Genomic DNA, 14,496 nt, shown 5'->3' on the forward strand with positions numbered 1-14,496 from the left:
TAAACAAAGTCAAAAGAAGTTCTGTCCACTCTTACAGGCGGTAGTTTTTCGCACCTAATAGATCGGTCTATTGGGTTATATTGGTTAGTTGTTGTCAATTTTTATTTATTTATTTATTATTAGAGGATTTGGTCTACATATTATTGTCTTATATTCATTCTATACTAATTTAAGTATGGATAAACCACTTGATTAAAATAAAATTCGAGACAACTAGGCATATTCAAAGGTATTGCTAGAATGTACTTAGTGATTTGCATCATATTAAATCATTGCTCTTCTCTTGCAAGATTCGAGTTATGAAGTACGAAATAGTAGTTCACCGATGCTTCACTACAACTAATTTATTCAGTTAATTAACATTGAGATAGATAAGCCATCACATTATTTTATGAGTCTACACTCCCAGTAATGCAACTCCAACTAAACCATGATTAGATTATCTTAATCAACATTTTAATGTTTGATTATTAAAAAAACCCAATCCTAATCTTAAAACAAATCTATCATATTCGAAAATGCCAGCCACTCTTCTAGTAAACATGGGGGTAGGTTTGAAAAGCAAAGGTCTTGCTAAAAAAACATTATACTAATTTAGATGTTATTTATATGAAATTTCATGTATCAACTCAATTTATAATATGTCTTAAGATATGACTAAATATAAACTTTGCCCTTTGGAGGATATAACTGGTATTTCAATTAATACAAAGGGGACACATATAGACTAGTACACAAATATCTGAATATATACAGGCAAAACAATTATTTACACGTTGCTCCAAAATTCTGGAACATTTACAGATTCCCATCTTTTGGAGTTTGAAATTGATTGGCCAGAGGGGAATGTTGAGTAATTTTATAATTTTACTTTAAATCTTTGTTGGACCCGGGCGGGTTTTCTGGAAAAGAAATAAAAAACAAGAAAAAGACATCGTCAGTTGAGTCGGGTTCAGATAAATTAAATGCGTCAGGTGACGGACTTGGAGAACCCACCTGGACCGCTGATATTTTCAGAAGCGTGCATTCGTAGTCACACACTTGGCAGCCTCCCCTCTGTCTTCCAACAAATAATGCAAATGCTTACATGATCAATTATTAATTCATATTCTTGTCTCCTATTTTTTTATTAATAATCATTTTTAGATAATTTACTATAATTTAAAATTCACTTGGAAAAATCTAAAGAATCTGTACTGTGAAAGGATAGAACAAGAGAAGGTCACCGATGGAACATGGGCGCGGGGCATCAACAAGGACGGCGCTGTCGGACGTTCTGGCCGCCCATGTAATCGTAACCATCCACGTTTCTAATACGTGGCAGAGGATGAGAGAAGAAAGCAGTGCTAGGAAACAAATCCCAGCTTTAGGAAGGCGAGAACGACCGGCCCACGTGGTGGGCTGAATAAACGTGGCCAGTTCTTGTCCATCAAACTTCTCTGACGTCAGCAAATAATGTGCCTTCCCTTCCGGGGCGGGGAGAGCAGCAGACGGTTGACCGCCAAAACCGAAATATTTTTAAAGGAGTGAGTTTTCAATTCGAAAACAAGAAGCCAAGGTCGTTCTCGCGACGACACGTCATCACGGCGGGTCTGTTTCGCGGGTCACGAGGATTGGAATGCGAACACGGAGAAAAGGCATTTTGTCTTGGTAGGGTTACGACTTACGAGAGGTTTGGCGACGACGAAGGGCGGCGAAATGGAGGAATTTTGTTTCCAGATTGCTGAAATGACGTCGGCGATGGAACTAGCCATAACTTCTGTCCTGTGGAAATTGGAAACGTTTGCTGTAAGTAGAGTTGTAGGCGTCATAGTTCCTATTTATGTCCCTGGTATCCTTTTCCGTTTCTTTGTTTCTTTCTGATTTCTCTTTTAGAAGTTACAACTCAACGAAGAAAGAAAAGGAATATTGACACCAGCAGATCCGTTGCGAAGGGATTTTCATTTTCCAGTCATATGCTTCCGCCTTCTAGGCTATTTCTCGGAACTCTTTTGACTGTAAGTCGAGTGCTTTTCCTTTCGTGATATATTTTCTGTTTGCTTAGATGAGATTCAACGGCTATCTATTTACGCAACCTCTCATGATTAGTAACTCTTGGAGTGAGCTAGAGCCGTACTCTTCTCTTCTCTCCATTGTTCGCTCTTGCTTCAAAGGAAGATCCGTACTCTTCTCTTCTCTCTATTGTTCGCTTAATCAGGATGATACGCAACAATCACTTGTTTAGAAGTTTTATTTTCTTTTATTTTTGTCCCTAGAACTTGGATTCTTGATATTCCGGAATCTTTCGGCCATGTTTTCTGCAATTAAGAACTCCTTGTTGCTTCCAACATTTCATCTAAAATAGTGTATTTTACTTGCTTGAGTTTGGTGTGACGATGCAAGAGGTTTCCCATAATATTGTAAAGAAAAGATTGCAGGTGGAGATGTGGGGAGTTAGGCTCCATGTGTAGCAAAAGCTTGAGCTAATCAATGAAGGTGGAGAGATCCATGGAGGAGGTAAGCGGGATTACTTCAGCAACACAAGAAATTTAAAATGAAGTACCAGAAAGCTACCGTCACCATCCTGACCATCACCATCTAACATGAATTAGTGATGACAAGAATAACTGAATAACCATTACGGACTGGCATTTCACATCACTTGTCGATTATTGCTTCTCCTCAGATGTTAGGAGTGGTCTGTTAATCTGCGTTACTGATATAAAGGCTACATCATTTAACAACAAGGCTGTTTGAAGTTTATAAGAGTAGACAAGGGAATCGACTGCCTACAAAATCAGCCAAAGACTGATCAAACAGATTTAAAATCCAACCTTACATAGAAATCAAAATGAACTTCAGGCTAGACTGATGGCTCGACAAATGAAGTGGGGAAAGACCTGACTAGCTCAGCCAACGTCAAAGAGCAATTGAAATTCATCTATAATTTGACACTAACGACGCATTTCCTTCTTGATTGATAAAAAACAACAATGAATACCATTCCGATGACGAAAGTGATTATATAAACGAGAAGAGTACCGGGTGGTTCAATTCATAGAAATTCCAAAGATGTTATTGTAAGTCAATGATATCTTAAATCTAAATCTATGATTTATATCATGCCAGTTCACGGTTTAGGAACAAATACTTGGATTTATTTTAATCAATAATTTATAGAATAATTTATTTTAATCAAGTGGTTTATCCATACTTAAAATAGTATAGAAAGAATATAAGACAATAATATGTAGACCAAATCTTCTAATAATAAATAAAGAAAGAAAAATTGACATTGGTTAGCCAATATAACCCAACAGATCAATTTGTTAGATGCGGAAAATTATCGCCTACAAGAGTGGACGGAACCATTCTAACACCCGTCCCGCCCATTCTTGATCGCCTTTCATGGGATTTGAATACGGAATGTGGCATACCTAGATTTCATACCATGATAGTGGTTAGCCAATACAATCCAATAGACCCAATAGACCAATTAGGTGTAAAAAGTTACTGTTTATAAGAGTGGACTGGACAGTAATCAGATAATTTTGTTCCTAGAAGTATTTTTTTTTTATTTTATGCTATAGTTTGTTTTATTAGATATGTTAACCTTTATGTCCACGGACTTTAGTGAAAATATCTCATTCATGTGTTATTAATCATTAATTAATTGCATAGTTAATAACAATACTATTACTACGTATTTAAGGCGGCTAATATATTACTGGATTCCAGCACCATTTGAAAATATATAGTTACTATTAAATTAAAATACTTATTGTTTAGTATAATTTGATAATAGTGAATCCCTATTTTTCAGCCATGCTGCCCGCCTCAAACCTGTTGGTGAGTCCGATAAACGCCTCAAGCTTACTCAGCTGCCAGCGTTCGGCGCCCTCCTCTCCCCCATCGATTTTGGACCGGCAAGGATTGGTTGGTTTTCCTTCCCCCCTCGTCTCACTTTTCCGTTCTCTCTTTTCATTTTATGTGGTCTCTTCCTTGTTCTTTTTTGGATTTTTCTGCTGAATATAATCCAGATTAATCCTCATTTTTTTTGTTAACTCTATCACTCTGATTCCCATGCCCACGGAATAGCTCTGGTTAGATTAGTTCTTCTTCTCTCGGGCTTATAAACGAAACCTCTGAAAGAAGAATTACCTGCACTCTTCCAATTTATTGTCATTGCTGCTGATTGTCTTGTTTAGAAACAATTGGTGCTCCTGTAACATGTGGTCCTGCCTAAATAGTACTATTCGTTTGCAGCGATCATCGTCAAGAATTCGGACATCAAGACAAAAATTTCGCCTGGATTTTATTTCTTCAGGTGTTCTGAATTGGTGATGGATGGCTTGCTCTAAATGCCCAATGTGTAACGTAACAAGCTCATTTTAGCCCTGCAGTTCTCATCCCATAGGAAAGACCATGTACCATTCCTTTTCCTCGAGCAGACTGCCGCCTTTGATTGCCCCTTCAAATTTTCAGTTCATCAGCCTTAGCAGTTAGGACCTTTCCAAACTGTGATTCGGTTACTGAATGTAATGAGGAACAAGTATTGGTGCTAAAGAATCCTCAAGGATTCCACGTGTTTGATGAATTTACTCACCTAAATAGATAGTATGTTTAGCAAGTATGAATGAGACGTAGCCACCGGCTACTTCTTTGACCTGAGGAATGCACACTAGTTCTAGCATGTGTGTGTTTCTTCACGCATAGATGAACAGGAGAAACAACACCTAAAGAAGAAGGCCGTTGAGTCTCATCCTGGATCCTGTATACCCTGCTTTTATGGAAGAAACTGTTGGGTACTTTCCAAACAATTATTTTGTGTCTTTTAGCTAGGCACTACACTGACTCTAATGGTGTCATCAGAGTTCAGCAGAGGTGCACAATCATTAACTAAACATAGGCTTATAATAGAAGGAACTAGTTATTTGGTCTCTTCATGGATATCCTATGTACTTGCTTAGTGTGAATCATCCTTTGTGGTCATCCAAACTTTCTTGTTCTCATATTTGTGACCATGCAAATGTATCGATAATATTTTTATGTAGTTGCCAACAGAACTTCATACCTAACACAATGCCATACATTTGAATGTCTACTTTTAATGACATTTTATCAAACATGTGAAAGTTTAGAGTAGGTGCAATATTGATGGCATTAAGAGGAATGAAGATATGTGGTTTTGTGGAACCTGCAGCTGAAGTTGTGCAGCATTATTGCACTGTGTAGGTTCTTGAAAGATGCCTGATAGGTATAGGTTATGGCCATTAAGCAGAAGATATATCTGTTGAATTATGGAGAGGGCAGATTGCACTTCAATATAAGATTTCATGATTCATGAGAATTTCATTCTGTGAAGATTTTGTCTTTAGCTAGGTACAGCATAATAAATCGAATTTGCATGAAGAATAGTGAAAATAAAAAATGCCCGAAAGGCAATATAAAAGGCAAAAGAAAGGAAAACATAAACAAATTCGAGCTAAATCAGGAGTTGAAACTTAAGGGGGACCTGAACAGCAAGGTGTTATTGTTTGACCCTGTTTCTCTCTAGTGTGTTGGAGAACAGGTTAGCTCACAATGTATGTGAACCCTTGAAAGAGAGCTGGAAACAAATGTCCTGGATCTCATAAGAGTACTGATGGCAAGCCTAACAAGGTGGGGAAAAGAACTAAGTTTTGGATGCAGGGATTCTGAATGAGCAGAGCAGGTAGATGTCAGTAGAGTTGCTTAGCTGGACTATAATGATCGGGTTTTTCAAATTGTCGTGCTAGTGAACTTTCATATAATCTTTAGACAGGACATTGGGTTGGAATTATTGTCTTTTTGGAATCTTTCAAGAAACACTAAGACATTGACATAGTCTGACCCCATTGATGATTTGAAAGATAGTAGGGACTGGCTGGTGCCTCTCTGTTTCTCTAATCATCAATGGAATTTTCAATTCTTGTTTCTTGGCGTCTATTCCATGACTAAAGCTTAAAATGATGACAATGTTTACTAGTCTGTCGTTTTATTTTTAATTTTTTTTAAAAAGCAGTTAGTTGAACCTGTGTCTGGTGACTATCAAAGGAGAGTCAGCCCTAGTAATCGGCTACTCTTCTCCCTTGTGATGGCTTTGACACTCTCTTGAGGAAAGAGGAGTAAGATGTTCTTCTTTACGTATTTAAAAAGAAAAAAGTTTGGTACTAGTTGTATGGAGGCACACTTCTTTTGCTGCAAATAATGTCTCTAGTTCTCTTGCAAATAAAAAAGTATCTCTTCATTCATTAGTGTTTGGAGAATCTATTGTCGCTTTCCCTGGATGCTTGAGGTGTCCCTCTCCATTTTTTACTAGTAAGATTTGTTTTCTTTGTAATGGAGACTATCCATCCACTGAGAAACAAAGAGTTACTGCATGCATTTTCTTGGCCTTTAATTTACAAATTAAATTCTGCATTTATTTGACTTTAACTTGATCACATGCTATAATTTATTTTCGAGGATTCTAAATCGGTTGAGCTGAAATAGACACTTAATATGCGTCTATGAACTTGTGTGGGATGACCTTCCCTTGCCACTGATTCAAGGTTACTTGCTACCTTCTGACGACTTTGTGTGTATCTCGGCAGGCAACTTCATCTGAGTATTCTTTGGGATTCTTCTGGATTAAAAGCGACATGCCACACAGAACAAGGCCTATGACAGCATTATTAGTATTCACAGGAGTAAACGCCGTTTTGGTGACAACAATTTCTCCAATTTATGATTTCATCTGCTTCCATCCATACTGGGAAAGAAGGGTATTTTTATAGTAGTAGTCTATTTCTTTTAAAGATGTCACTTCTATTTCTATTTGCTTTGGTTCAGATTCTGTGAACAAACTTCTGATGGAGTAAAAATGGCTTCAACCTGAGCAAGATATGCTTTGTGCTTTGTATTTGATATTTCACTTGATGTGATAGAAGTTCCTGTTTGAGAAGTGCCAACATACTCAAAGTGTGAGAAATAAGAATGTTTAGGACGGTTGATGACTTGGTTTTTTCACATTTTAGAATTGATGAAGCCATGCTGCAATGCTCTCTGTTGTATTATAAATCTTTTTTTAAATAAAATTATGTATTGTTTAAATGAATTATTTACCCTATTTGTTGGTTTATCTTTCTATGTGATTTGATCTTACATTTTGTAAATATGTGCAATTCTAAATTATGTCATGTGGATCTCAGAGAGAACGACGACGCAAGGAACATGAAGCTGCTGCAGTGAAGGGTTTTGGACCATCTTAAATGGGTTTGTGAGGCCCTGCTATTGTGCCCGCGGATGTGAAGGCATAGTTCAAAAATCAAAACTCCCTTATATTTGATGATTAATGACAGCTTCAAGCTTAAGGAGACGATGCACCTCCCTTTCAAAAACAAAAAAGGTGATGCACCCTTGAAGGACTGCCTACAGCGTTGAACATACTAGCCCTCCAAAAGTTCTCTGATAGTAATAGTATGATCCTGTTACGTATTGATATACCATCTTCCTTGATTCTCCCTCTTAGTTCCATATAGAGCTCCTTTTCAAAGGACTTGCTGTCTGTAGGCAATTTAGTAAGAAACTCAAAAGTATTCGCCCATTGAATCTGAAGATAAAATGCGGATCTTAATGACATGGATGAGTGTAGCAATAACGCATATCAATACTAGAAAATATTTCAGGCTTAGTCTTGTAAGAAATAGTGTTTTTGGTACGGAGATGATGAAACTCAGAAATTCCATCCACTCCCTCGTTACTTAACTGCATTGTATTTGTTTTTTTTTTCCTCATTATGTAAAAAGACTACAAGTAATCGATATCTATGAAGACAAATACCAAATGCAACTAAAACTGAGTCACAGAAACGGAAGTAACTTTCGTTACTAGATTTGTTAAAAGGTTAGTCTCATATATATTAGTGAATATAAAAATCTTATATTTATTAGAAAGAAAAAAGGTTTCCTAAGTTTTTATATGTGGGTATTCACCCAAAATTATCTCACGTGTTATCACGTGAGGGTCTTTACCCAAAATTATCTCACGTGTTATCACGTGAGGGTCTTTACCCAAAATTATCATGTGAGGGGGAGTGTTAACAGGATAGTCTCACATTTATTAGTAAGTATAAAAATAAAAAAAATTTCTTAAATGGCTAATCATTTTGGGATAAGGCCTTCGACCCAAATTTAATAATATCCATGTAAGCATTTTGACTTCAGGATTGGAGCGAGAGTTGTCTTGAAGCCAATGGTAGTCGTCGTTCCTGACGTCTCCGAACATGGCCATCTCGTGCTTGGCTGGTGCCATGGCGGAGGTAGAGAAAGTGAGACTGGTTTTAGCAGCGGCGGAAGCAAGTGGCAAACCAGACTCTTGCGTCGTCGTCGCTCTTCTCCTTCAAACCCAAATTTTTTAGCTTTTTAATTAATTAATTAACCTTTAATTTGGTCCTTTTTGGTCAGCTGTTCGAATCTCGAATGCTACGGCCGTAGGAACCGGAGACGTAGAGAGGAGAGCAGTTTTATACTGTTAATCGGTCCTGGATGGGTAACCGGGCACCCGACTACCCCGGCTTCAGAATTTTAATCTCGAGGGGAGCGAGGCAGCGAGCAGATTCCCCGAGGATAGACCGGAAGAGAGCCCTACGCCGGTGATTTCTCTGGGCATATGATGGACAGAAAGCGCTTCGACTCTGACGCCGATTCCAGATCCGTTCCAAGCAACCACACAGTGGATAGGGCGAAGGAGAGATGTCAAGCTCAGTTGAATCGAGTTCACGATCTTTCCCTCTCCAGAGTGACTGATTCCTGCAAACAGACTCTCCTTCGATTAATCAACGCCGAGCTTAAATTCCTCTCCCGCTTACAGGATTCTTCCGCGGCCATCAGGTACCTTACTACTCTTTTCCTTTGCTCGATGTCGGATAAGAGTTCTCTATCTGTTCGGTTCAAGGGAAAGCTTCAACTTTTTTTCGTAATTGTCTTTGAATTTGTATCGGCAATATCTTGAAATCCTCACCAGCTTTACTCTTTTTGTCGAGCTTTTACTGAATTTGCATAAGCACTTTCCTTTTTGCGTTTTGTTTCCGTAAATGATCACGGTGAAGGCCGGTGTCTCTCTCATTGTCTGTGCAGTGTTAACATTGGGTACATCGAGTCAGTTGTCCACATTCTTCAGCAGCCATTTATAACTGGAGTCTCTCGTGTCTGCAAGGAAGTCCCATTTTCAGGACACGATAGAGAAGAAAAAGCTTCTCATCCAAAAGGTGCCCACGTAGACATAGTTTGCACTGCTGGAAGAAGTCCAGTTTGGTTCCTTGTATCAGATAGGAACCCTAAATACATTTCTTGGTTAGATTCTCGCAGAAATAAAGGGTTAGGGATACGCGTTAAAGAGGTTCTCAAAGCTGCGTATTCCACATCAGCTCTGAAGCCGGAGTTCATACTACTTTTCTTTTCCAATGGGATTGATGAGGCGATTGCCCGGAAACTCAAGGATGAGTTTGGGGCATCTGAGGTTGGGCATGAGGAGAATAATATTGTTGAGGAAATGGAGGAGGATTGGGTATATGTAACCACGAGAGGAAGGACATTGGCTGGTTTTACAGATACTGATAGTTGTAGAGTGTATCACGGGAGCAGAGTTTTTCAGATAAAGATTGACTACATTGAGAATACTGATCATCTGTTAGACGTCAATCACAGAGATCGATGTGTAGGAGAATCCAAATCAGAATTTTCTGAGAGTCAAAGTGGAGTATTCTCAAATGACAGATTCTTATCCATAACTTCAGTTATCAGGTCTAGTTCAAAAGATTTAGTGGATGCTGTGCCTCATCTAATGTTGGGTGAAGTGACAAATTTTGATACCACAGCTTTGGTGGCTCTTGTTTCTGGAATAAGTAATGGTGGTACGGATAAGCTACTAACAGCGGCAGATAGTGCACTCAGAGAACGTTTCAAGGGGAATGTAAAATTCATTATGGAACAGGTAAACTGCTTCTCTCTCTGGAGAGTTGATCCTTCTTCCTTTTGAAAAATTTAATCTTGAAATGATTTTCTCATTCCAACTAATGGGACTGTGTATAGCCATTTTTTGGTCTTCATTTTGTGTCACCTTGAAGGATTTGGTTTTCTAAACTATCCGGAGTAGGGAATTGTGCAGCATATGCTTTTGAAGATGTTTGAGAAAAGATTGATTTAGCTATCCTTTTCTTAGTCTTGTAAGTTCTGTTGAGAGCATAGTAGTGAGCAGGTGAATATGTTTCCATTGTTCTGTGATCATTTTGCTACTTTCAACCATTCAGACAGTGATTTATTCTGTTTCGTCAAGTGCTGGGTAGCTATCAAACTCAAGTTGCATGACTGTAAAAAGTTTTCCAACGCTTTAATTTGATGTATTAATTGATTGCCTTCTTAACTTTGTAGTGTCTAGTATTCCTGCTGATTGAATTCTTTAGCAAGAATTTTTGACCAAATGCAGGTCAAGTCTGAATTACAGAACCCGTTATTGGTGGTCATGAAAGATTTAATACACGGTAAATATGGCATCATTTGTGAAACTGTTTATTCAGAGTTCAAGGAACTTGTTTCACTGTATGGAGGACCAAATGAGAAGGCGAGAGCAGATCAATTACTAAAACGGCTCCAGTAAGTTTTTCTGAAAAATCCTTCCCAATTCTGGCGCTTTTAACAATATTACTTCAGTATCTTACCTTTGAAGAGAAGCTTGAAAAGCCTAGAGAACCTTGTGAGGCTTCCAAATCTTCAGGAGGCTCTAGGATTTTAACATTTAAATGGACAGGGTTGTGCCAGACCGTCCTTCTGAACGGATGATGGGGCTCCCCACCACCAGAAAGATTGCCTTAAAGAGCAAGATCATTTTTGGGACAGGAGATCACTGGAGGGCTCCTACCTTGACAGCAAACACAGGATTTGTAAGAGCCATTTCTCAGACGGGTATGTCTTTATCGACTCTGGAGCATAGACCGCGAGCACTGACTGGTGATTGAACTAATCTTTCTAATGGTTGTGACCTTGCTAATGAGGGCCAATGGAAGGAGACACTGTCCAGAAGAGCAGATGAATAGATTTATGTAACTAGTAAAATCATTTCATGAGATTATAATAGAATCATGGTAGCAGAATTTGGAATGATGTTGTGGATGTTGACGAAGTGGTCGGTCGGTGATGCTGTGTAACTTTTTTAAGTTCAAAAGTAAAAAGAAAGGATGACTACAAGTCATTAAGGTACGGTCTCTAGTAAGTCATCTGATTCCACGTTCACTTGGGTCGGGTTAGTCAACAAATATAAAATTTGTCTCCTGTTTCAAAATCATTTCATTCGTCTAAACGAAATTGGTGCCAAAGATTTTACCCCCAAAAACCATATATCTTCAAACTGGGTGTAAGTGTGAGAGTTTAAGTGCACTGTTGTGTTAGTGTTCCAAAATAAAAAAAATATGAAAATTATAATAACTTGTAATAGTATATTTAATTAAACATAATATTTAAACATTAAATTAGGTAAAAAAATATTATTACTATACGAATAATTTATTTAATGTATAATTAAAATATATTAATATATTAATTAATTATATTACATATTATATTAGTTAACGAGTATTATTTATTATACATTAATATTGTAATTACGTAAACCAATTAACTTTGTACATGATTAATTATAAAAATAAATAAATAACGTTAAAAATAACATAAATGAATATAATAAGTTTAGTTATTAGTTTATTGATAATATATGGTATACTTTAACATAAAAAAGACGTGATTAAACAAGAAAAATCTATCAAATGCTAACTTTAACACACTATATATTTTTACATATTATTAATTAATAATATTTTTCATAAATTTTATTAAGTATGAAAATAAGTTAATTAAACCAAAATAATTAATCAAATGTTTGAGTTAACAATATTTTAATTACCACTACTAAATCACTAATACAATAGAGTAATTAAAAAAATATATAATAAATAAATAAATAAGTATTTTATTAATAACACGATGGATTTTTTATATAGTATTCATTAATAATATATTTCCAAAAAATTAAAAATAATTAATTAATGAAATGCATACTTTAACTATATTTTATTTACCAAACTTAAATATCAAAGTTTAATATAGTAATAAAATTTAACGAAAAATATTAAAAAATTAATATACAACTTTATTAATAACCTACAAAAAAGATTATTCAAATAACAAGAATGTGGTACACGTTTGTTGCAATGGTAGAGATAGTATCTTCCCATGGCGAAAGAAAAACTTGTGAATGCAATAATAGTTGCAATATTTTCTTCTCATAATATCCATGAAAATCTACAAATTCAATCGCCTAAAAGTCATAAACATAAATAAACATCAATCTTCAATTATAACCTATTTGCAATCACACCTATACACAACCATATTCATCCACATTCCCACATTCAATCACATCCATAAGCAACCATATCCATTTAATTGTCCACATCCATACTCATCCACCATATTCATCCATGCAATATATTAACACAACAACCATATAAAATAAAAATATTAACCATACTAATAAGTCTTGCAATGTCATAATTCAAACATCATACCTAATACATAACAATCTTCCCAAAAAAAGATATTGTACTTAAAACGCATTACAAATAGTTTGTTGTTCAATATTTAAGCCACTCAACCCGCTCTTCCACTGTCATTTCCACAAACATGACCTTCTTACCTGGCGTATCAAATCATTCAAGAGCGCGAAACTTCAAGTCTACCGACAGGTCCGAGATTTCTATGAGGGCTTTGACCCAATCTCTTTCGATATCGCCCTCTTTAGGCTTGATGACATCCTTCAATGCTTGAACGATTTCCATCATTGCATCAATGAATCTACCAGTGTCATCACCTGACATTTTGCTTCTCTTTCTACGACGACTTGAAGATGACCGGTTACTTCTTCGAGATTTATCAGCTATCGACTCATTCCCGCTAAAGAATGGCGATGGAATATCCCTAACTATATCGACATCCTTGGGCTCGTCCATTGGGACATGTTCTGACTCACGGAGGAGTTCATCACCGTGATCTACAACAATTACACTTCCTGTCTCCATGGCTATTGCGTTTCCAATCACCACAACCAATTTGTCGTAAAAGGGGCAACCTCCATGTCTATACTTCTAATGGAATTTTTTTTATCAGACAACCTGTACCCGTCACAAAAATACAAACCACAAAAAATAGAATACCATGTGATGGATATGTATAACACCCGAATCTCCTCACCACATGTCAAAAACCTTCCATAGCACTTCAAATTTTTTTAACAACATTCTAAAACATTTAAAAAATAATCAAACTATTTCACTACAGCAGATGCACTAAACAATGCAAATAACACACACATCAAATCCAAATTCACCGAACACCCCTGGTAGAGCCCCATATGACTTCGTAGTCACTACAAACTGTACCTCGTCAGTGACAGGGGTCGGGTTTCGTTGGCTAATGGACGCCCATGTATGCGACTCAGCCTTGTTTGAGCTGGACTAAACACCCCAAACTCTAAACCCTAATAAACCCTAAACCCTAGACCTTAAAAACCAAAAAAACCCCAAACCCTACCCCCTATCACCCAATAAACCTAAACCCTAAAAAAAAACCTAAACCCTAAAAAAATTTGAAAACAAAACCAAACCCTAATTCCAGAACTTAAACCCTAAAAATACCATAAATCCTAAACCCTAAAAACTTAACCCTTAAATACCGAGCACCAAACCCTAAATAAACTAAACCCTAACCCTAATCAAGAATATACACCATAAAAACCATAAAGCGTAACCCTAAATCCCACAATTATGCAACAATCACCCCAAATTAGGCACTGGAACTAAAATTAAATCAAATACAATACTAATTTAATCGAAAAAAATAGGGTTTAGGCGTACCTTCTAAAATTTGGGGAAAACCGAAGCCAAAGGGTGAAATCAATGCCAAATCGAAGTAGAAATGAAGAAATCGACGCCCAAATGTCAAAATCGAAGAAAATCAAAATCGGAATGGGGGAAATTGAACGAAATCGGAAGGTATCTTGGGGAAAAAGAGAATAGCGACAGGGAGAAGGGAGTGGGAGGCCGAAAGGGAGAAGAGAGGGAGAAGAGAGAGAAAAGAGAGGGAGGCCGAGAGGGTAAGAGAGAGGGAGAAGCGAGCGGGAGGTTGAGAGGGAGAGTGAGTACGAGATAGAGAGAAAGAAGCTGAGAGGATGTTCGCAGCGAGAGGGAGAAAGGAAAGTGAGGCTGAGAGAGACGTAGGCCGGAGAGAGATGGTGGAGAAGAGAGAGGAAGCAGGGAGAACGGGGGCTGCTGGATCTTGTCTCTTGTTTACTCACGGCGTGTTCAAAATGAAATATAGTGATGGCGGTAATGATTTACTTGCTGTAACTTTGAGGTAGAAATTATGCAAGGTACTATCGTTTTTTACCAAATTACCTATTTTTAGAAAA

At 37.1% G+C, this 14,496-nt stretch overlaps 2 protein-coding genes across 3 annotated transcripts; both read left to right on the plus strand.

The window, feature by feature from the left end:
- Positions 1–3,816: 3,816 nt before the first annotated feature.
- Positions 3,817–7,661, plus strand: LOC137944655 (uncharacterized). 2 transcript variants are annotated; one of them, XM_068790361.1, is made up of 3 exons: positions 3,817–3,915; positions 6,594–6,764; positions 7,191–7,661. In XM_068790361.1, exons 2-3 carry the CDS (start codon positions 6,642–6,644, stop codon positions 7,248–7,250), a joined length of 183 nt encoding a protein of 60 aa, XP_068646462.1. In that variant the 5' UTR covers positions 3,817–3,915; positions 6,594–6,641; the 3' UTR covers positions 7,251–7,661. The 2 variants fall into 2 exon arrangements, with proteins under 2 accessions (XP_068646462.1, XP_068646463.1); XM_068790362.1 differs by lacking the exon at positions 3,817–3,915 and adding an exon at positions 5,530–5,692.
- A 709-nt stretch (positions 7,662–8,370) lies between these two features.
- On the plus strand, positions 8,371–11,221 carry LOC137944299 (uncharacterized). The gene is made up of 4 exons (XM_068789942.1): positions 8,371–8,870; positions 9,117–9,972; positions 10,465–10,631; positions 10,786–11,221. The coding sequence occupies exons 1-4, from the start codon at positions 8,650–8,652 to the stop codon at positions 10,991–10,993; spliced, it is 1,452 nt and encodes a 483-aa protein (XP_068646043.1). The 5' UTR covers positions 8,371–8,649; the 3' UTR covers positions 10,994–11,221.
- Positions 11,222–14,496: the final 3,275 nt, after the last annotated feature.

The sequence above is a fragment of the Aristolochia californica genome, unplaced genomic scaffold (genome assembly GCF_029961685.1).
Source record: "Aristolochia californica isolate CCGP_79_NKW_82.1479 unplaced genomic scaffold, dmAriCali1.0.hap1 SCAF_11, whole genome shotgun sequence".
In the NCBI taxonomy this organism is placed as follows: Eukaryota; Viridiplantae; Streptophyta; class Magnoliopsida; order Piperales; family Aristolochiaceae; genus Aristolochia; species Aristolochia californica.